Genomic DNA, 23,104 nt, shown 5'->3' on the forward strand with positions numbered 1-23,104 from the left:
ACAAATTTAGCTCTACTATGTGTTGTATATTTTTGGATGGCGTGTGATACCGTATTTAATACCAAAATCGAAGTTGCATATTTTTTTTGAACGATGTTCAGTTAACTTCTTGTCATTGTTCTCTTCTTCAAGTTCAACAAACAGACTTCCCAGGAACAGAACAGCTCTGCTCTCTCGCTCTCTTTTCGGTCGCTTTTTGAAAAGCCCTTGGCCGCCGGCGTCCTCCGTTCTTTCATCAATTGGGGTTTTTGATGGCCAGACGATCGGGTTCAGGCTGTTTGAGGACAATGGGGCGTGCAAAGGTGGAGTCGAAGAGGATCGAGAACCGGGTGAGCCGACATGTGACCTTCTTCTCCAAGCGCCGCAAGGGCCTGCTCAACCTCGCCGTGCTGTGCGATGTGGATGTCGGCGTCGGCGTCTTCTCCGAGCGCGGCAAGGTGTTCCAGTACCCCGGCCTTGCCGGCCAGGTACGAGGCCGTCGACAACACCCAACTTCTCATCAGGTGCGTACGTACCCAATGCAGCTTCAGGTCTTGATGCTTCAGCATCTTCACTTGTTCAGGCTGTTCTTCCGCCGTCGCCGTCGTCGTTCGGGTTCCTCGTGAAGAACAATGTGGCGATGGCCAAAACCATTCTGGCCATCGTGGCCATTATCTCTCTGCTCGTGCCGCCCGCAGCGGCGACGGACCATGACTCCTACAACGCCGCGCCCGCCCCCGTGCCCTCCTCCAAGTTTCCCACCGCTGCAGCTGCACCGGTACTCCCAGTCGGAGGCGCTGCGCCATCGAAATCTAAGGTCGTCATCTCATTGCAGAATCCTACTTAGCTTACTCTGTGTCATGAACTTTGAATGCATCTTCTGGCTTCTGCAGACGGAATATGATGCAGCCGATGAAGACAAGAAGAAGAGCATTCTGCCCATTGTTCTCGTTGTCGCCATCGCTAGCTTAAGTATGGCTTCCCTTAGTGGCGATTCTCCTGTACGAGCGATGGCGTGGAAGGGACCGTCATCAACACCGAGGGCAGGCAGCGAGGAAGATCACGGTAGTGAGGTTTCACAGCGACGACGAGCCTGGAGATGACTGCTCCATCTGCCTGGACCCGTACGCTGACCGTGATAGAGTAGGCCTCCTTCCCTGCAGCCACAGATTTCACGCCGTCTGCATCCGCAAATGGATCGAAGGCGGCGTGAGCTCTACGTGTCCAACCTGCAGGGAGGTGGTCTGAACTCTGAACTGATGAGCTCGTGCCCAACAGAAGAACACGCCGCGGTGCGCGCCTCCGCCATGGCCGCAAGGTTTTCATTATTGGCATACGAAAAAAAAACCCGGAGGTCTATAAATTGGATATATCATAAATATCGGGTCAAATTAAATTTTTTTTGAATTTTTTTACACAATTTTTGCTTGAAATCTTCTCTAATCCATTAAACGTCACTAATTGCATAGAACACCAAACCCATATTACAATATTTCAGCACATAGATAGATTCAACGTGGAACGTAATAAATCATCACTAAATCGCACCTAAAGTACAGATTTTTTTTGAAAGGGAATGACAAAAGACTTGCCGCTCCAATATATTATAAGAGAAATAAGTTTACAGAAGACACGATAGAAGCAAAAGAGAAGAACAAAACGATGAAATAAAACCTACTGAACATAGAGCTCCTTCACCACAAAAGCAACCTGCTCTGCAAACCTCTGTTTCCTGTAAAAGATTTTATTGTTTCTTTCCAACCATAAGCTCTACCAAAAATAAATCAGAAGACCGTAAAAAATTCTCCACGATTGCCTCCTGCAAAGCCTTCTTAAAATCCTCCACCAACCATACGACTCGGAACCATAGTTCCCATTTAGGAACGAAAGGTTGGCCCATGAGCGGATTTTGCCCCACATCTCCCCGCTGAAGGGACAATTCTTGCATAAGTGAATTGCTATTTCAGATGTCGAGTTGTGAAGACAACAAATAGGATTGCAAGGCCATCCCCTTTTCCGAAGATTGTCCGTCGTCAACACTCTGTTATGTAAAAGAGTCCAAGGGAAAAAGCGGCATTCTGGTTCAGTTTTTGCTTTTCAAATGGGACATATTTTTATTTTGCAGAAATTTGTTGAGAACTGAATTTTATAGGCACGACTTGCACTATACTGACCATCTGTCGTCCATCTCCATGAGATGGTATCTTCCAAATTGTTGAGCTCTTGCATGGTACCGATGGCCTGCCAAAGGGATACAAAATCTTTTATTTCCTCTTCTCTTATGCATGTGAGGCATAGCTGGGTCCAGCTATTGTTTCTAAGAGCTTGAAAACCCAAAATGTTCTTCTTCTTTGCTTTCTTGAAGAGACTTGGTGCGATATTCTTCGGTGCTTGGTCGTGTATCCAACTCGATTTCAAGAAATTGGTTGTTCTTCCATTACCGACATTCACTAATGTGGATGCATTGAAAAGATCTTCGTCGGCTTTGTCACATGGCAATTGCATAGCAGCCCATGCCTTAGCTCTGTCCTTCCACTGCATCCACAACCATCTGATTCTTAATTCCCTTGTAAAATGCTCTAGGCCTAGAATACCCAGATCCCCTTGTTCTTTGGCAAACGAGTTGTAGACTAGTTGATCAAGAAGTGACCTCCGTTGCCTGATTCTAGGTTGCTTCCTTTCCAGAGAAAGTTTCTTCTTATCTTATCAATTTTTTGCAATAACCATTTTTGAGTCGGAAAACCGTCAGGTGATAAATAGGATGGGCAGTTAACACAGATTTAACCAGGGTTTCTCTACATGCCTTTGTCAGAAGTCTGCCTTTCCACCCAGCTAGCCTTTTATTGATTTTTTCCACAAGGGGTTGAAGTGTAATCCTTTTAACGTTTCTGAAGTGAAGAGGGAGACCAAGGTACTTTCCGAGTAGATTAGTATATTTGCTAGGGAACACTTCCGAAAGATTTGGCCAAAGGGACTCAGGATAACGAATCAGGAAGATGTCTGTTTTATCAAAGTTGATCTTCAGCCCTGAGCATCCTTCGAAAGTTTCTAGAACTGTTTTAAGAACTTTTAGGTCTGTAATGTCTGCTCTAACAAACACCCCCACATCATCTGCATAAAGGGAACAACGAAGCTTTGCCCCTTTCAGCAAGTGAAAGGGAAATGTGCCCTTGGGCCATTTCTATTATGTTTTGGTGATTAGATGCCCAACACATAGAGTTATGACTTTATAAGCTAAGTGTCAAAGAGATGCAAATGGAAAAGCAAGGTATGATTCTAGCCTTAGTAAATTGTTTTTGGTACTAACATTATTCTACTAAGTGCTAGGAACCTTATCGAACCAAGAGAAATCGGATTGGAGAAGTTTGGCTAAGTCTATCCAAACTTGCACAAGCCTGCGGTGCACCAGACTGTCCGGTGTGCACCAGGCAGTGTCCGGTGCCCAGGCTGGCGCCCTGGCGAACATGCCGCTCTCGAGAAAATGCTAAGGCCACCATGATTATAATTCATCGGACTGTCCGGTGTGCACCGGACTATCCGGTGTGCCAACCACGCGCCCAGCCAACGGTCGACCGCGCGATCAGCGGGTGACACGTGGCTCAGCCAATGTCACACCCGAATTTAAGGGATACAGCCGGGATGCGTCTCATATGTGCGCCAAAGAAGAACATCACATATAATGACAAAGTGTATAGAGATAAATGTCACAAGTATCATTATTACATAGCGAAAGCCTTACAAAAATAAATGATAACAATAAAGCAAACTAAATATTATTCCTTGGTGCCATAAAGTTGACTGGGAGACGCCACTTAGATGAGCTCGTACTCTTTATTGTGGGGCTCCTCCTGGACCACCTGTTCTTCTCCTGTGGGGGGTTATATATCACAAGGGTGAGCTCACAAAATCATAGCTCCACAAGTCATGTTACCCATCTGCCCCGGGGTTGCACGAACCCCGTTCACCTCTACCAAGGAAGCGAGGTAGGGTAACACTACGAGGCCTTTACAAAGTTCCACTAGCTTCAGAAAACCCGCTACAATTTCTAGGGAGCGCAATGCAGGAATCCCCTGTCTGACCGCCATCGCAGCAAAATCAACCCAAGAACCTCCCTACACGCCAACTCCCCTACTGCCCTTGCCCATTTCGGGTAAGGTAGACCTCCACTAGCTTTTCTAATTAGTCATCCAAGGGCGTCCCATTCCACCCTTGTGGTGGCACGTGTTTCTCAAGTTAAGCTCCATGTTCCAATTAACATAATAGTCTTATCATGAATAGAAATAAAACAATAATAATAAAAAATGACCATGTGTAATAGTTATCTCAACACCCAAAACCATATATAGCAATAACAAAGACCACCCAAAAGTTCAGGGATAAACAAGGTGTAAAGATGACCAAACTAGGGTGACCTATTGGGTCCCATCAAAATTAAGCCTATGCATGCCAAAATGATTATAGAGAACATTATTGGATAAATAAAAGTGGTCAAGGGCACAACTTGCCTTCAATGAGCTCCTGCTCAACAACTTCTACCTGCTGAACACCTGAGTCCTTAATCACTTGCTCATCTACTCGCCACAATACAAACAAACATGGTACAAAGGAAATTAATCATCACACCAAACAGAGGAATATACTACATGATAATATTCTACACATCGCAATGAGATCGTATGAACAAGAATCACTAAATTCAGAGTTACTGTTTCCGAGTTATGATTTTCTGAAGTTATTAAGTGATTGATATAAATTAAACCAAATGAATATTTTTTATCTATGTTTCATGACAAAACATAGTTACTAAGTGATAAACAATATTCATACAAAATTAATGCAACTAGAATGGATTTAAAAAGAGTTAAAATGAATTTTCTAGGAATTAAACAAGATTCTGAAATTATTTTTACACTAAAATTCATTTTCTATATGATTTCCTCTGATTTTCTATCTCTCTGTACTGCACGCACAAATATACCTAAGACCAGAGGCTATTACGTAAGTTCTCAGGACACAGATTAAAACACTTTCTATATACGGTGTACTGCGGGTTGATAAGCAAGAACTGCAGGGTCTCTTATATAAAACTAGTAACGGGTGCGCGCCCCGCGCGCGTTGTAGAAAAATGTAATGTAAGTGATAATAATGTTATATCATTTGTAAAATGTAGATATACATTCTGAAATATAAGTGACAATTAAGAAAGTTGGTCATGTATATCACAGAAGGTTGAACAGTAGTTATTAAACAGAGTTAGGTAATTTATGACGGTGGTTATTTTTGCCTGTTTCAACATCTAAAACAAAGTTGTTATGTTTACACAAATTGTCTTCAAAAGGTTGAACATGCATACTAACATATAAAATAAACACTTTAGAACTTCAAAGGCTGCTGATGGTAGAAGGTAGCATTCAGTCTTGGGAGGGTTTCTTAGGAGTTTCTTTTTGGATGCGCACGGGTCCTTGCTTGATCCTGTTCATGAATTATAAAAAAGTGAGTTGTTTTATTTACTTTACTAATGGACTGATTAGCTAGACAACTCGTTTTAGGAATTTGGTATTTAAGCACGGGGGTTATTTAGATGGTTAGATGCTATGGAAAAGTTGTACATAAAAAGAATATGACATATGCACATTAACAGAAACTTGAATCCTTAGTAAGGAACAAAGAGACGTGCAAAAAAAATAATAACATCATCAGAAGAACAAAATGTCTGCTTAAATAATAATAAGCACAACAACAGTGCGATCTCTTAACTACATGTAAGAATGTTTCTTGTTAAGCATTGAACATAGCACAGAATGGATATGAATACATCACACGATTTATATAAGAAAGTAAAAAGATCGTGTGTGTGGTGGGGGATATCAGGTTGAGTGCTGATGAATGGGGAGTGGAAGATCTTATTTTTGTTCATGCTTTCATGATTTGTGTACCTTTCGGGTACGTAGGATAACAGATATTTTTTTTTCTTGTAGCTATTCTGAGTATATTGCTCCCAGGCGAAAGAGAATATGCAACATCCCCCACTTTTAAAACGGTTTGCTGTCAGGTTGGTTTGTGCATCACATTTGAAATCCGTTTCTATGATTTGATACAGAACTATTGGTGTGTATATGTAACTATTTATTGAATTGTTTGGTTTGGTTCTGAGCTATACTCAGATGCTTATAAGAACTTTTATATTACATACAACTTTTGTTTTAAAAAAGAAAGGAGTAGAATCTGTTGAGCAGTGCAGTTTGTGTATGTGATTTCAACTACTTATCTATCTTATGTTTTAGAAAGTGTTATGTAAAAGAAATGCTCGAACAATATGTTAGTGAAGCAGTCATAATATTTAAACGCATTTAATATGTTACGTATCTTATTAAGTAGATTCTCTGCGTCTAATTTAGTTATATATCAATGGGGGATAAGCCAAGACCTAAAGTTGTGCGATACATTGTTTGTTGATGTGATGATATTTATTCATTACTGCGTTCTAGGTGGCAAAGCAGCTGATGGATTTGGGAGATTAGATGTATTGAACAAACGTACCTGATGTGCTCGGAGTTAAAATCCCTGGGAATTAGAGATGTTTTCGCTCCACACGGAGGGCTGACCTGTAGAATCAATTAGAAATTGGGCTAATAAACGACCGGTAAACTATGTAAATAAATATGCGAAGGGAAAAATATAGTGTGTTAACAGACGACCAGCAAATCGTGTACAATTAAGAAGATGTAGATCGGATTCCCTATATTCGTTCTTTCAAGTGAGATTTTTTTTGGGAAAAAAAAGAATGTGCATCCATAGAATTATGTACGTAGGGACAACATGCGAAGTTTCAACTGTATAATTATAAGGTAAAACATGAACTTAGTTGATAGTTCTTCTATGTATAATAGATACATTTAAGGTTGAGATACCTTTTTACCAATAATTGATCATGTAGATACGGATATCAAAGTCCACATACTCACACATCCCAACCCCGAAAAGCTAATCACACCAGAGACGGAGTGGGAGAATATACCTTTTCTTTATAGTGAAAGTGGCAAGCAGCCAAGTTGTAGTACTTTTTGGCTAACCGAGTGTTTTGAATTCCTGAACGCATATCGCACAGTTAAAACACCTTAGGCGCGAAGGACAAACTTACTTGAGCAAACAGGCTTTCAGCAGTAGTAGAGAGGGACTTAAAAACATTGGTTATGGGTGTAAACCAAAGGGAATTAAAAAAATGCATGGTTGCACGCGACGCTCGACTGGAACAGTGGCTTTGCGATGCTGCAGCCTGCAGGCCGTGTGCCAGGTGGCAGGGTGGGGCGCTGCCTGTGAGATGTTGCCGCCGTGCCAGGAGAGGAAGGGCGGCGCTGCTGCCTCCTGGCGTTGGCCCACGCCGACGTTGAGGTGGGATGTGGCTCCTGGCGGTGTCCAGCTCAGCGAGAAGAGGGATTTGAGGGAACAGGGGGATAAAGCTAGTGGTGCCTGGCGGCTTGCACATCGACGGAAACTGAGAGCAAGAGGTTTCTGGCCGCGTTCTATGGAACTCACAGAGAGAGAAGAGACTATTGGACAACCGGCGAACAGAAAGAATGGTACCTGCTTGGCCGTGGGCAAACGGGTGGGGTTCAGCGTGTCCGCCGTCGCGGACCGTGGAAGCCGTCGCCCCGGGAGAGAGAGAGAGAGAGGACGGGAGGAAGATGCGTATATCCTCTTCTACCCCTTTCCGGGGCCATCTGGAAACATCATGTCCTGTATGGCCACCTCTGCTCTCCGCTATGAGGCTGCGTGTGTTTATTGGATGCCGATCGAACGGCTGTGAAAATAAACGGAGACGTGGATAGCGCGAGCGGCCACCTTTGCTCCCGGCTCTATATTATAAGAATGTGGACGGCGAAGGGGTATGGTGAAATCTAAGTCGTTGGATCTTGTTTGGAGGGCCCGGATCAGATCGGCATAAGGCCGAACTGGCGTGCGACTACCACCGCACGATTTTATAACTACGGTTCTGATTTAACGCAACGAATGGGTAATGTTTGATTTGATTTGCGCCGTTAATCCATGGATCGATGAACCAACATCAAAATACGAAAGGGTATGGTGACTTCTAATCCTAGCCGCACATCTGCGGATTGACGGCCAGGCCGCGCCTTCCTCCTCCCGGTTGAACTCCGGCGACCAATAGTGAGGCCGCGACGGCGCGCCATGGCCAGTGAACCCCATGCTAACCCACGGCGCGCAATTACCTGATACGCTAGGTGCAAATCGAGGCTAAGACAACGACGGATCCAGGAAGGAGATTTGTACTCACGATTGGCTTGATGATGAACTTGCCCACGGAGCGGGGCGGCTTTACGGCGGGAGGTAAGGGACGGCGAGCAATTCCCCTCACACCGCGGGTCCACGCACCCGATTCCCCCCGACACACGATCCACACCCCCGTCGGGCTGTCCGGGAGCGCACCACGGGTGTTAAAACGGGGACGGCGGCGGCAGACGGCTATGGCGGCCTCCGGCGGCGTTCCCAAATCCAAAGGCGAGCTCATGGGTCGTAACTACTAGGGCGAAGGACAGGTGGATGAAACCGGAGGTTGGCGCAGGGTTTAATATGGCGGCCGGGCACAGACTCAAGGGGTTGAAGTTGGGAACGGGTTCCCTGTGCATGCGGGGGAGGCCGGTATGGCGGCGTGGTTCCGACCTTCGCGGAGGTGGGAGCTGACACGTAGGTCCCGCACGGCAGTGGGCATGTACGAGGATGGCGCAGCGGACCCACACGTCAGTGAGCAGAGACGTGCGCGCGGTATCGGTCTCTGGTAAATGGGCCCCATCGCGCAGCGAGATGGTTTAGTCGCGTCGTGGGCGCGGCGTGCGACCGACGGGTAGGCTCCATTCGTCAGCACGCGGACAGGGAATTGGCCGCGCGGTGGAACTTGCCAGTTGGGCCGATTTGTTGGTTTCGGTCCATGCGACTGTTTCTTTTTATTTTCCTTTTTATTTTACAATTTCTGATTTGAATTCCCTTTTTAAATTCAAAAGTCTAGTGTTTAAATTCAAATTTGTTGTGAACTTCATTCTTAGGATAAGTGCATAATTTAAAATACCAGTATTACAGATTGTATTTATTTATGTATTTATTTTCTTTATTCTGTATAGCATTTTTCCTTCTCTTTCTCTAAATTCCAATTTGCAAACTAGGTTCTAATCCACATATCAACATTATTATACTTTTATTACTACTACTACTATTATTATTATTATTATTATTATTAAATACTCAAACAAATAATCTCCAACATGATGCATAGCTTATTTAGGTGTCATTAGCTAATTAATCACTTTAGATGTGGTTGTTTACATGTTCTAATATATAGAGGGCAAAAGATATAATGAGATCAATTCTCTTCTTATTCTTTACAAATTGGGTCAGCCAACGGTCAGCAGGCGGCACCGGACTGTTCGGTGTGCCACGTGGCTGGCAACGGTCGGCTTCGCCAGAAAAGGAAGGAAATCGCGCACTGTTTACTATCCGGTGCCCCACGAACAAAAGGCAACGAGGGCCTTCCAAATGGAGCTCAAATGGCTCCTAGCTGCCTTTAGTCTATAAAAGGGATTCCTTGGCGCATGGAGCACTACACCAAGCCTCCATTGAAAATCCTACAACACCTAGACTTCACATGCACGCATTCGATTCATTGCAATAGAGATTTGAGCATTTCTTTGAGATGTAACTCCGTTGTGTTGTTTTGTGTGCTCAGTTCTTGACTTGTGTGCGTGTTGTTACTGCGACTCTAGTTCTTGTGTGTGTGTGTCTATTCCCTCCCTTGCTCTTGTGGATTCTTGTGATCAATCTTGTAAGGGTGAGAGACTCCAACTTGTGGAGATTCCTCACAAAGGGAACGCTTGAGAAAAGGAAGAAAATCGTGGTACTTAAGTTTGATCATTGGATCACTTGAGAGGGATTGAGTGCAATCCTTGACCGAAGGAGGTCACCACAACGTGGAGAAGGCATTGGCTGAACCATGGGATAAAATCACCTGTCACTTGCACATCTTTCTATGTGATTGTTTTCTTCCATAGAGTTCTCATATATTCACTTGCGCTATTGTTCCTAAGTTCAATACATATTCTAAAGGAACAATCAAGTGAAGAGCACTCCCCTCTCTATTCATATCACCTTAGTTTTTATCCCACTAACATTTATTATAACCCAAGTTTGTGTTATTTAGACTTGATTTAACAGGATCACCTATTCACCCCCTCTAGGTGCTCTCAATTGGTATTAGAGCTGTACTCTTCATTCGGGGACTAACCTCCCGAAGAGATGGATCCTAAAGGCAATGGGATGATGATCAACGACAAAGAGAAGGAGACTCTCTATGTTGATGAGCCTAAAGGTGACAAGCGCACTGACTCAGGCTCAAACAACAAGAATAAAGATGGGAAGAAGAAGAGGTGCATCAAGAAGATCATCTACTACGACAGCGATGCCTCCTTTTCTTCACCAAGGGATGACGACGACGAAGACTCTTCGTCGAAAAAGAAAACGGTTAATTAGAACTACTCTTTTGATTATTCTCTCATCCCTCATAATTTGAATGATCATTTATTATCTATTCCACTCGGTAAACCCCCTCACTTTGATGGAGAAGACTATTCTTTTTGGAGCCATAAAATGCGTAGTCATTTGTTTTCTCTCCATCCCAGTATTTGGGAAATTGTGGAAAATGGAATGCAATTTGATAGTAGTGACAATCCCGTATTGATTAATGAACAAATTCATAAAAATGCCCAACCTACTACTATTTTGCTAGCATCTTTATGCAGGGATGAGTATAACAAAGTCAATGGTTTGGACAATGCCAAACAAATTTGGGACACCCTCAAAATTTCTCATGAGGGAAACGATGTCACTATGATTACCAAAATGGAATTGGTGGAAGGTGAGCTTGGGAGATTCGCCATGAAAAGGGGAGAGGAGCCAATTGAAACGTACAACAGGCTCAAGACCCTGGTGAACAAAATCAGGAGGTATGGGAGCACAAGATGGATGGATCATGACGTCGTTCGACTCATGCTAAGGTAATTTACTGTTATTGATCCTTATCTTGTAAACCTTATTCGTGAGAATCCTAGGTACACCAAGATGACGACCGAGGAAATTCTTAGAAAATTTGTAAGCAGGCGCATGATGGTAAAGAAGCGAGGTATGTGGATGATATTGCAAATGGACCGCTTCCACTTTACGAGTCGCAACCTGTTGCTCTCAAAGCAACAAACAGCAAGGAGGCGCTACCTAACAAGGTGGCACAAGTGGAGGCTGCCGAGCTAAACGAGGACGAAATGGCGCTTGTAATCAAGCATTTCAAGACTGCATTGAAGGGACGTAATGAATACCCAAACAAGAACAAATCAAAGGGAAATCGCTCCTGCTTCAAATGTGGTAAGTCCGGTCATTTTATTGCATAATGTCCCAATAATGAAAATGACCAGGGACAAGAAAAGAAATGGAAAAAGGAGAAGAAGAAAAACTGCAGGAAGGCGAAGGGTGAGGCACACATCGGCAAGGAGTGGGACTCGGACTGCTCTTCATCCGACTCCGACGATGAGGGACTTGCTGCTTCAGCATTCGACAAATCCTCCCTCTTCCCCAATGAACATCACACATGCCTCATGGCCAAGGAGCAGAAGGTACGTACACGAGATATCCCCAAGTACACTTCTTCTAGTGATGAGGAATGAGATAATGATGATGTAGACTATAGTGATCTATTTAAGGGTTTAGATAGAAACAAAATAGATATAATCAATGAATTAATTGATGGCCTTAATGATAAATATAGGTTGCTAGAAAAACAAGAAGACATTCTTTATGAAGAACATGACAAACTTGTTATTGCTGAAAAATCTCTTGCTTTAGAAGTTAAGAGAAATGAACTTCTTTCTTCTGAATTGTCTTCCTGTAATGATTCTGTTTATAGTCTTAAGAGCTTAAATGCCGATTTAAATGCTAAGCTAGAAAAAGTAAATGTTGCTAGTTCAATTATGGATCATGTTTCTATTTGCAATAGATGTAAAGATGTCAATATTGATGCTTGCAATATTGTTGCTGCTACTATTCTTAAGTTGAATAATGATGTTGCAAATCTTAATGCTCAACTTAAGACTTGCAAAAGTGAAAATGATAAAATTATATTTGCTAGGGATACCTACACAATTGGTAGATATCCCTCCATTAAGGATGGACTTGGTTTCCAAAAGGAAATCAAGAACTTAACAAGCCAAATGACTTCCAATCTCAACAAGGAGAAAGGGAAGACTCATATGGCTAGTAGCTCTCATTCTTCTCATGATAGAAAGAATCATGCTTATTTATATGCTCATGTTAAGAATGCTTCTAGTATTACTTATCATGGTGGTTGTTATAGTCATGCTGTTTTACCTATACATCATGATGTTGTTTTTGATTCACATTCCATGTTTGCATCATCTAGCTCTTCGTATGCTCATGGTAGGAATAGACCTAGGCGCCATGTTCAACATGTTGCTTCTCATGCACCTAGGAATGCATCAAATGGACCAACCATGTTTTATCAAACTTATGATGCTTCATTTGTTCTTATGTGCAAAAATGATAAAGTAGTTGCTAGAAATTTAGGGCCTAAGTGCAAGAGAGACAAAACTTGCATCTGGGTTCCAATGGATTATGTGACTAACCTTGTAGGACCCAATAAGAGTTGGGTACCTAAAACCCAAGCTTAAATCATCTTGCAAGTTTATGCATCTAGGGGCACAAGCTGGATTATTGATAGCGGATGCACAAACCACATGACGGGGGAGAAGAAAATGTTCAGCTCCTACATCAAGAACAAGGATTCCCAAGACACGATCATCTTTGGAGATGGGAATCATGGCAAGGTCAAAGGTTTGGGAAAAATAGCCATCACCACCGGGCATTCAATTTCTAATGTGTTTTTAGTAGAATCACTTGGTTACAATTTACTGTCTATAAGTCAATTATGTCATATGGGATATAATTGCTTATTTACAAATATTGATGTATCTATCTTTAGAAGAAGTGATGGTTCATTAGCTTTTAAATGTGTATTAAACAACAAGCTCTATTTAGTTGATTTCTCTAAAGAGAATGCCAATCTAGATGCATGTTTGCTTGCTAAGACTAATATGGGCTGGCTCTGGCACCGCCGTCTAACACATGTTGGAATGAATAATCTTCATAAGCTTCTAAAGGGAGAACATGTGTTAGGACTAACTAATGTTTGTTTTGAGAAAGATAGACCTTGTGAAGGGTGCCAAGCAGGGAAGCAGGTGGGAACTAATCATCCAGGCAAAAATGTGATGACAACGTCAATACCACTGGAACTCCTCCACATGGATCTCTTCGGGCCAATTGCTTATCTTAGCATACGGGGAAGTAAGTATGGTCTTGTAATTGTTGATGATTTTTCCTGCTTCACTTTGGTATTCTTTTCGCAGGATAAATCAAAAACCCAGAAACTAAGGTACTTTAAAGCGCTTCCTAAAGAGAGCTCAAAATGAGTTTGAGCTCAAGGTGAAGAAGATAAGAAGCGACAGTGGATCAGAATTCAAGAACCTTCAAGTGGAAGAGTATCTTGAGGACGAAGGCGTCAAGCATGAGTTTTCCGCTCCCTACACACCATAGCAAAATGGTGTAGTAGAGAGGAAGAACAGGACGCTCATCGACATGGCGAGAACAATGCTTGGGAAATACAAGACGCCTGAGCGGTTTTGGTCGGAAGCTGTAAATACAGCTTGCCATGCCATAAACCGACTCTATCTTCATCGCCTGCTCAAGAAAACATCTTATGAGCTTCTAACCGGTAACAAACCAAATATTTCATACTTTCATGTATTTGGGAGCAAATGCTACATCTTGGTAATGAAAGGTAGACATTCGAAATTTGCTCCCAAAGCTGTAGAAGGGTTTTTACTAGGTTATGATTCCAATTCAAAGGCATATAGAGTCCTTACCAAATCTTCAGGTTTGGTTGAAGTCTCTAGTGACGTTGTATTTGTTGAGACTAATGGCTCTCCAAGAGATCAAGTTGATCTTGATGATGTAGATGAAGATGATATTCCAACGGTCGCAATGCGAACTATGGCAATAGGTGATGTGCGACCACAGGAACAACAAGATCAAGATCAACCATCTTCCTCAACACTAGTACATCCCCTAACTCAAGATGAGGAATAGGTACCTCAAGATGAAGGCATGAATCTAGGGGGAGCACATAAAGAAAATGATAGAGAGAAAGAACCACAACAAGCACCTCGAACTCAAGTCCGGGCCACAATCCAAAGAAATCATCTAGTGGATCAGATTCTGGGTGACATCAGCAAGGGAGTAACCACTCGTTCATGTTTAGCTAATTTTTGTGAACATTACTCTTTTGTTTCTTCTATTGAGCCTTTTAGGGTAGAAGAAGCCTTGTAGGATCCGGACTAGGTGTTGGCCATGAAGGAAGAGCTCAATAACTTCCAAGAGAAATGAAGTATGGAGCTTGGTGCCACATCCAAGGCAAAATGTTGTGGGAACCAAGTGGGTGTTCCGCAACAAGCAAGATGAGCATGGAATGGTGACAAGAAACAAAGCTCGACTTGTTGCAAAAGGTTATGCTCAAGTCGTAGGTTTGGATTTGGAGGAGACTTTTGCTCCTGTAGCTAGGCTCGAATCAATACACATATTATTGGCCTATGATGCTCACCACTCATTTATGTTGTTTCAAATGGACATGAAGAGTGCCTTCCTCAATGGACCAATCAAGGAGGAAGTGTACGTGAAATAACCCCTGGCTTCGAGTATGAAAGGTATCCCGACCATTTCTATAAGCTCTCTAAGGTGCTCAATGGACTTAAGAAAGCTCCAAGAGCATGGTATGAATGCCTTAGCGATTTTCTTCTTTCTAACGCTTTCAAGGTTGGGAAAGATGATCCTACTTTGTTTACTAAGACTTGTAATGGTGATTTGTTTGTATGCCAAATATATGTCAATGACATAATTTTTGGTTCTACTAATCAAAAGTCTTGTGTGGAGTTTAGCAAGGTAATGATGCAGACATTCGAGATGTCTATGATGGGCGAGTTGAACTACTTCCTTGGATTCCAAGTAAAGCAACTCAAGGAAGGAACCTTCATCTCACAAACAAAGTACACTCAATACTTAAGAGGTTTGGGACGAAGGATGCAAAGCCCGCTAAGACGCCAATGGGAACGGACGGACACTTGGACCTCGAAAAAAGGAGGTAAGTCCATTGATCAAAAGGCATACCGGTCTATGATAGGTTCTTTACTTTATCTTTGTGCTAGTAGACCGGATATAATGCTTAACGTATGCATGTGTGCTAGATTTCAATCCGACCGCAAGGGATGTCATCTTGTGGTCGTGAAGCGAATCCTTAGATATTTAGTTTCTACGCCTTGCTTCGGGATCTAGTATCCAAATGGGTCTACCTTTGACTTAATCGGATATTCAGATTCCGACTATGTCGGGTGCAAGGTTGATAGAAAGAGCACATCAGGGACTTGTCAGTTTCTGGGAAGGTCCCTGGTGACCTGAAGCTCTAAGAAACAAACGTTCGTTGCCCTATCCACCGCTGAGCCCGAGTATATTGTCGTAGACTAGTGTTGCGTGCAACTACTTTGGATGAGGCAAATCCTCCGGGACTTCGGCTACAATCTGAGCAAAGTTAGGGATGGCAACGGGTACATACCCGTCGGGTAGTGTCGTTCCATACCCGTACCCATCAAAAAAAAACTTCTACCCGTCGGGTTACCCATATATGCTCGTGGGTATAAAATACTACTCATACCCGTACCGCGCGGGTAATTTTACCCGTCGGGTAATTCGTACCCGCTAGGAAAGTCTTAAATACCAATATATCAATCACTCAAAAAATTAAATAAACATAAAAAAACAAGTCCAACTTCACATATAACAAATCATATGATTACATAACTTGGTAGCTAGAAAAATGATAGCTAGAGAAGAGTTTTATTTTAGCTAAGATGGGCTCTATTAGATGATTATAGTGGTATTGTTGCGGGTATATTCTACCCATGGGTAGATGGGTATGGATAGTACCAACCCGTACCCGTCTACCCAACGGGTAGAGGATCTTGCCCATTAACATACCCGCAGGTAGAGAAATCATCCCATACCCGCCTTCATATCGGGTAAAACCCGTCGGGTAGTCGGGTTTCGGGTACCCATTGCCATCTCTAAGCAAAGTCCTACTCCTATGTGATAATGAGAGTGCAATCCGCTTAGCAGATAATCGTGTTGAACACAGCCACACTATGCACATAGATATGCAGCATCACTTTCTGAGAGACCACCAGCAAAGGGGACATATCGATATTTATCATATTAGCACCGAGAACCAGCTAGACGATATCTTCACCAAGCCTTTAGATGAGAAAAGGTTTTGCAGGTTGCATAGTGAGCTAAATGTCTTAGATTCGCGGAACTTGGATTGATCTATAACATACATGTGTTTTATGCATTTGATCATGTTACTTTAAGCATTACTGTCTTTACTTGATTATTTTTGGTGCTCAAGTTGTACAAGTCATCCCTGGACCTCACAAGTCCTTATGCACATGATGCACATGTTTAGGGGGAGGATGTACTACAACTTGACCCTTTGAGACTAATGTGTTTTCTTGAGTAATATTGATCTAGTCTCAAAGATGGCATTGAAAGGGAAAAGGTGAACTTGGACAAAGAAGGGGCTTTCCACTGCATTCCGGTATCAATGTATCTTGTCCCAAGTTCTTATCTATGTTTTCTCATTGCCTTTGATCTTACTCGAAATTTTTGTGAGGCAATGGGGTTAAAGGGGCCTAATAGTTCTTCTGTTTTGGTGCTTAATGCCAAGGGGGAGAAATTAAGACCAAAGCAACTGGATCAGCCAACCACTTGTGAATTTCAAAATTTTAGTGTTAGAATTCTTGGTGTTTGATCAAAACCCTCTTATTGCAAAAATAGTTCTCTTGTGGGGGGAGAAATTCGATTATGGGAAAAGGGGGAGTTTTTGGTATTTGATCAAAACTATTCTTGAAAGATCTTTTGATTTGCCAAAACAAGTGTCTTTGACATAGAGATAGGAAAACGAATTTGTTTTGTGAAAATAAACTAAGTGGTGGTAAAAGTGATCCAAATAAGCCAAATTCTATGTGAGATTAATTGGTCTTCAATTTGCACTCTTTAGCTTATCTTTGAAAATGTTGTTGCATTTTGAGTTGCTTTTAATGTGTTGGCATAAATCACCAAAAAGGGGGAGATTGAAAGGGAAATGTGCCCTTGGGCCATTTCTATTATGTTTCGGTGATTAGATGCCCAACACATAGAGTTATGACTTTATAAGCTAAGTGTCAAAGAGATGCAAATGGAAAAGCAAGGTATGATTCTAGCCTTAGTAAATTGTTTTTGGTACTAACATTATTCTACTAAGAGCTAGGAACCTTGTCAAATCAAGAGAATTTGGATTGGAGAAGTTTGGCTAAGTCCATCCAATCTTGCACCAGCCTGTGGTGCACCGGACTGTCGGGTGTGCACTAGACAGTGTCCGGTGCCCAGGCTGGCGTCCTGGCGAACAGGCCGCTCTCGGGAAAATGTTGAGGGCGCCGCGGCTATAATTCACTGGACTGTCCAGTGTGCCAGCCGCGTGCCCAGCCAACGGCCGACTGCGCGATCAACGGGCGACACATGGCTCAACCAACGGTCAGGAGGCAGCACCGGACTGTCTGCTGTGCCACCAGACTGTCCGGTGTGCCACGTAGCCCATGGCTGGCAACGGTCGGCTTCGCCAGAAAAGGAATGAAATCGCACACTGTTCACTGTCCGGTGGTGCACCGGACTGTTCGGTGCGCCCACGGACAGAAGGCAACTAGGGCCTTCCAAATGGAGCTCAAACGGCTCCTAGCTGCCTTAGGGCTATAAAAGGAATCCCTAGGTGCATGGAGCACTACACCAAGCCTCCATTGAACATCCTATAATGCCTAGACTTCGCAAGCACGTATTCAATTCATTACAATTGAGATTTGAGCATTTCTTTGAGATGTAACTCTGCTGCGTTGTTTTGTGTGCTCAGTTCTTGACTTGTGTGCGTGTTGTTGCTGCGACTCTAGTTCTTGTGTGTATGTGTATATTCCCTCCCTTGCTCTTGTGGATTCTTGTGATCAATCTTGTAAGGGTGAGAGAATCCAACTTGTGAAGATTCCTCACAAAGGGAACACTTGAGAAAAGGAAGAAAATCGTGGTACTCAAGTTTGATCGTTGGATCACTTGAGAGGGATTGAGTGCAATCCTTGACTGAAGGAGGTAACCACAACGTCGAGTAGGCATTGGCCGAACCACGGGATAAAATCACCGTGTCACTTGCGCATCTTTGTCTATGATTGTTTTCTTCCATAGAGTTCTCATATATTCACTTGTGCTATTGTTCCTAAGTTCAATACATATTATAAAGCAACAATCAAGTGAAGAGCACTCCCCTCTCTATTCATAGAACCTTGGTTTTTATCCCACTAACATTTATTATAAACCAAGTTTGTGTTATTTAGACTTGATTTTTACAGGATCACCTATTCACCCCCCTCTAGGTGCTCTCAGCAAGACCTGGCCCAGTAGCCCATCATCTGTTGCCCTCTCGTTCATCTGCTGAAGAGGATCCATTGCTAAAAATGAAGAGAAAAAGAGAGATAGGGTCTCACTCCACGCATATGGTTAATTCTATCTGTTTGCTGCCCATTGATGACTATTTTCGAAGAAGATGAACCTGGGATTGTGGCGATCCAATCACATCACCTTTGGGAGAATCCTAGCGCTTTGAACACATCTAGAAGATATGTCAAATTTATGGAGTCGAAAGCTCTAGAAATATCAAACTTGATAAAAAGCGTAGGCTGGCCACTCTTGTGCAATTTCCTAATCACCCTTTGGACATAGATAAAGTTATCATGAATTGACCATTTCTGGATGAAGGCGTTTTGGGCAACAGAGACGATACCATTAATTCTCGACGCAAGTCTGTTTGCTAAGATTTTGGTAATGATCTTCGGCTTTGAGCACAATGTCAGGCTCAAACACCCGCTTCTCTCTAGGCTGATCCCAGTGCAACAGAGTTCTGCAACTCCTTTCATAAAGTGCCTGAAACGATGACATCTTCAAACTGACCTGGTAACTGTTGTTGTAAGAGAATTCTGCATAAGGTAATCTTTTATCCCATCTGGACTTATCTTGCAACGCACAAACTCCCAGCATATCTTCTAGGACCTGGTTAGTTCTTTCAGTCTGACCGTCTGTCTGCGGGTGATAAGCTGAACTGAAATTCAAATGTGTACCCAAAGCTTCATGCAACTGCTGCTAGAAATGAGAGGTGAACTGCGTTCCTCGGTCTGACACTATCTTCTTTGGCACACCATGAAGACAAACGATCCGGGACATGTATAGCTCTACTAATGTCGACGTTTCGACCCCGGGGGTCCCTGGACCGACGAGTAAATTTGTCGCTGCGCGTTCCAGCCCAGATGGGTTGGCGCGAGATGTAACACAAGGGGGAAAAACGCGGCTCGTGTTATCCCGCGCCAGCGGGGGTGTGCTCGTAGTAGGGGTTACAAGCGTTCGCGAGAGAGAGAGAGTGAGCCTGTTCGTCAGCCCGTTCTCCCGCGCGACCCTTCCGCCTGAAGGCCCTGGACCTCCCTTTTATAGATGTAAGGAGAGGGTCTAGGTGTACAATGGGGGGTGTAGCTAGGCGCTAACGTGTCTGGCACGGAAGTGCCTGAGCCTTGTGTACATGCCAACATGGCTGTCGGAGAAGTGCTTGAGCCCTGCGTAGGCGATAACGTGGCCGTCGGAGAAGTGCTTGAGCCCTGTAGAAGCACAGTTGTCGGTGCTGCTGGGATCTTGCTGAAGTCTCCTTGCTTCCGTAGGGGGCTGAGAACCACCGTCGTCATGGACGCATGCGGGGAGCCATCATTACTTGTTACCGGGGCGAGCCAGATGGGACGCCGATCTTGTTCCCCCGTAGCCTGAGCTAGCTAGGGGTAGGGTAATGCTGTATCTCCTGTGGCGCGGTTGGTCCGAGCCCAAGGTCGGGCGAGGCGGAGATTCCTCCTGAGGCCGAGGCCGGGGTCGGGCAAGGACGCGATTCCTCCCGAGGCCGAGGTTGAGGCCGAGCCCTGGGGTCGGGCGAGGCGGAGACCACCTTCCGAGGCCGAGGTTGAGACCACCTTCCGAGGCCGAGGTTGAGGTGAGGCAGAAACCTCCTCCCGAGGACGAGGCCTAAGGTCGGGCGAGGCGGAGCTTCCTATTGCGCCTGAGGCTGAACTTGGCTGTTGTCAGCCTCACCCTGGTGGGTGGCACAGCAGTCGGAGCGGAGCGAGCAACGCTGTTTTCCTATCAGGTCGGTCAGTGAAAGGGTGAAGTGACTGCGGTCACTTCTTACTGACTGAGGCACGTGTGTCAGGATAAGGTGTCAGGCGATCCTCACATTGAATGCGCCTACGATATGGTCGGTTGGAGAGGCGATTTGGCCAAGGTTGCTTCTCGACGAAGCCTGCCCGAGCTGGGCCTCGGGCGTGCTGAGGGTGCACCCACTGCCTGAGGAGGCCCTCGGGCGAGACGTAACTTCGTCCGGGACTACAGTTCCCGCCCGAGGCTGGGCTTAGGCGAGGCGAGATGGCGCCCCTTAGGTAGACAAAGCCTTGACCTGAACCGCGCCCATCAGTCTTTGCGGTTTGTGCTGATGGTGATTACCAGCCGTGTTTAGAAGTGTTGGGGGTACCCCTAATTACGGTACCCAACAGTAGCCCCCGAGCCTCGAAGGGAGTGCTGGTACTGGCTTGGAGGCTTTGCCGCACTTTTCGTGAGGGGACCGGCCTTTCTTGGCTATACTTTGTTCCGGTGGGTGCGCGCGAGCGCACCCGCCGGGTGTAGCCCTCGAGGCCTCGGAGGAGTGGTTTGACTCCTTTGAGGTCTTAATGCTTTTCGTGATGCTTCGGCCGGCCTTGTTGCTCCCTCCTGCGGCTGGGTCGTAGCCCGGGTGCATGGTCAGGTTCCGAGTTTTTAGGCTAGTTTGTTGACGCTGTCAACGGTTTGGCCGTAGCCGGGTTGCGAGAGCAGCCCCCGAGCTTCTGCACGGAGCGAGAGGACAATCAAGAACTGTCTCGACTTTTATTATACGCCCCTTTGTCGCCTTTCCGCAAGGAGGAAGGGGGGGGGGAAGCGCCATGTTACCCTCGGAGGGCGCCGAACATGGTGTCTCCAGTGAGTTGCTAACAGGTGATCCGAGTGGACGCCCGTGCCCCGTTCGATAAGGGTCGGCTAGTGGCCCAGAGGCGCGCTCCAAAAGTACCTGCAGGTGATTTGCCGGACCCGGACCTATTCGATAGGGTCCGAGGGCTCGATGCCTCCCTCTGATGGGATTCCATTACAAAATCGCTCCTGCTGGTCTCGGAAATGTCCTAGGGTACCTCGGGAGCGTAGCCCGAGCCTCGGCCATGTAACAGACGTACCCAGAGTCATCCCTCGCTCTGCGTGCTCTGGGGCAGCTGTCGAACCCTGCCGAGGGGCCAGCCTTTGAACCCCTGATCAGTAGTGGGCGCGGAGCCCGAGTGCTGTGGGGCGACTGTCGAACCCTTCCGAGGGGCTAGCCTTCGAACCCCTGATCAATAATGGGCTTGAAGCCCGAGTGCTCTGGGGCGGCTGTCGAACCCTTCCGAGGGGCCAGCCTTCGAACCCCTGATCATTAGGAGGGCTTGGGGCCCGCTTCTTTCGCGGAGAAGGATCCCTTTCGAAATATCCCCTTTCCCGGTCCCTGTAGCAAGAGAGAGAAAGGGGAAGAAGAAAAGGATATGAATTTAAACGGTGTGGCACACCTTTTTTGACGCGGTCATCATGGCGGAGGTGAAACGACGCCCGCTTCGCCTGCCAAAGGTGTCGCTCGCCCTGTCGAGGAGTTAATGCGACGGGACGGGCGGTTCGTGGGGTGGCCGCGTGCGCGAGCCGTTCGAGGAATGGAACACGGGCGCGTCGTCTTTACGCCGTGGGAGAGGGCTCCCCTGCCGCTTCAGGAGGGGACGCGAGCCTGCAGGAGATTTGACCGCTGCTTCCGCTCGTCTGCCGCCGCCATTACTGTCGGTCCACTTTTGGCCATATCAACCGTCGTGCCTCCTCCCGCGGCTGACTGACCCGTAATCGTTGCGCTCGATTGGCACTGTTGGGCCATGCGCAGGGTTGCCTCGAGTCACGGTACTGGTTCCGCAGTCGGGAAGACGTGGCATTGGTGCGAGTGGCGGTGTGGTTTCCTTGCACGTAGTAACCGTTGCGCCGGTTGCATGACATGCAGGCCCAGACCTTCACGCTGACCCATCGGATGCGATGAAGCCGAAAGGGTGCACAACCGTGGGTCCGCCCTTTCGACCACTGGTTTCGGCGAGGATGGAGGATTGCTTGTAACCGCGGGGCGGTTAGGTTACACGCTCCGCGTGCGGCGGTTTGGCTTCTTCCGTTTCGGGTCAGCTTGCATGACGTGTGGGACCCAGCCCCTGTGTCGTAGGGGGAGAACCCTGGAGCACGTCAGTGAAGACTTTGCTCGTGACGCTTGGGATGCGAGTGGGGAGAGCCGCCTTTAAAAAGGGGTCGATCCCCCTGGTGGTGGACATGCCTCCGCACTCCCCTCATGCATTGCGCCCTTCCACCTTCCGAGCCCCCGGATGGGGGGCACCCGCGCTGCCTTCGTCTTGCTGCCGTTGGAGGAGCGTGACCTCGCGGGGGTTGGCACCCTTCAGCCATCGCTCGGCTTCAAGGATTTTCATCATGCAGCCCGGCTGCATTCCCTCACCAATGGTCATCCAGGATGATGACCACCAGTTTGGTGGTGGGGAGAAGCAAGCCGGGCTGCGGCCTCTGCCCCGCCCTCAGCTTCAAGGATCTTCGTCATCCTTGCTGCAGCGGAGGGCGAGTTGAGCCGGGGTTCTACCTCCCGCATGGGCCGGCAGGCCGCCTCTTCCTTCAGCATCCAGGGGAGAGGGCGCTCACCGGCCCTGCGGAGGGGGCGAACTTCGACAACGCGGGACCGGTCGACCGCAAGCGTCGTTAG

The 23,104-nt window shown here is 45.8% G+C and overlaps 2 protein-coding genes across 4 annotated transcripts; one reads left to right on the plus strand and one right to left on the minus strand.

Annotated features, from left to right (window-relative positions):
- Positions 1-614: 614 nt before the first annotated feature.
- Positions 615-1,324, plus strand: LOC103629878 (uncharacterized). The gene is made up of 2 exons (XM_020539248.1): positions 615-796; positions 873-1,324. The coding sequence occupies exons 1-2, from the start codon at positions 620-622 to the stop codon at positions 1,080-1,082; spliced, it is 387 nt and encodes a 128-aa protein (XP_020394837.1). The 5' UTR covers positions 615-619; the 3' UTR covers positions 1,083-1,324.
- A 3,159-nt stretch (positions 1,325-4,483) lies between these two features.
- Positions 4,484-8,526, minus strand: LOC103629879 (uncharacterized). Of its 3 annotated transcripts, XR_002263178.2 has the most exons (5): positions 7,564-7,800; positions 6,998-7,068; positions 6,520-6,584; positions 5,337-5,451; positions 4,484-4,550 (listed from the first exon to the last, which is right to left on the minus strand). XR_002263178.2 is itself a non-coding variant. In XM_020540181.2 (3 exons), exons 1-3 carry the CDS (start codon positions 8,507-8,509, stop codon positions 5,391-5,393), a joined length of 360 nt encoding a protein of 119 aa, XP_020395770.1. In that variant the 5' UTR covers positions 8,510-8,526; the 3' UTR covers positions 5,177-5,390. The 3 variants fall into 3 exon arrangements, 1 of the variants encoding a protein (XP_020395770.1); XR_002263179.2 differs by lacking the exon at positions 6,998-7,068 and having other exon boundaries at positions 7,564-7,786; XM_020540181.2 differs by lacking the exons at positions 4,484-4,550; positions 6,998-7,068; positions 7,564-7,800 and adding an exon at positions 8,276-8,526 and having other exon boundaries at positions 5,177-5,451.
- Positions 8,527-23,104: the final 14,578 nt, after the last annotated feature.

The sequence above is a fragment of the Zea mays genome, chromosome 6 (assembly GCF_902167145.1).
Source record: "Zea mays cultivar B73 chromosome 6, Zm-B73-REFERENCE-NAM-5.0, whole genome shotgun sequence".
NCBI lineage: Eukaryota > Viridiplantae > Streptophyta > Magnoliopsida > Poales > Poaceae > Zea > Zea mays.

Bases quoted from the DNA above. Each gene is read 5' to 3' on its own strand.
- LOC103629878 (XM_020539248.1), top strand. From the start codon at position 620: ATGGCCAAAACCATTCTGGCCATCGTGGCCATTATCTCTCTGCTCGTG. The intron at 797-872 runs GTCGTCATCTCA...TGGCTTCTGCAG, and splicing joins CTGCGCCATCGAAATCTAAG to ACGGAATATGATGCAGCCGA.
- LOC103629879 (XM_020540181.2), bottom strand. From the start codon at position 8,509: ATGAGCTCGCCTTTGGATTTGGGAACGCCGCCGGAGGCCGCCATAGCC. The intron at 6,585-8,275 runs GTGAGTACAAAT...TTGATTCTACAG, and splicing joins AGTTCATCATCAAGCCAATC to GTCAGCCCTCCGTGTGGAGC. The intron at 5,452-6,519 runs GTACGTTTGTTC...ATTCATGAACAG, and splicing joins TTTAACTCCGAGCACATCAG to GATCAAGCAAGGACCCGTGC.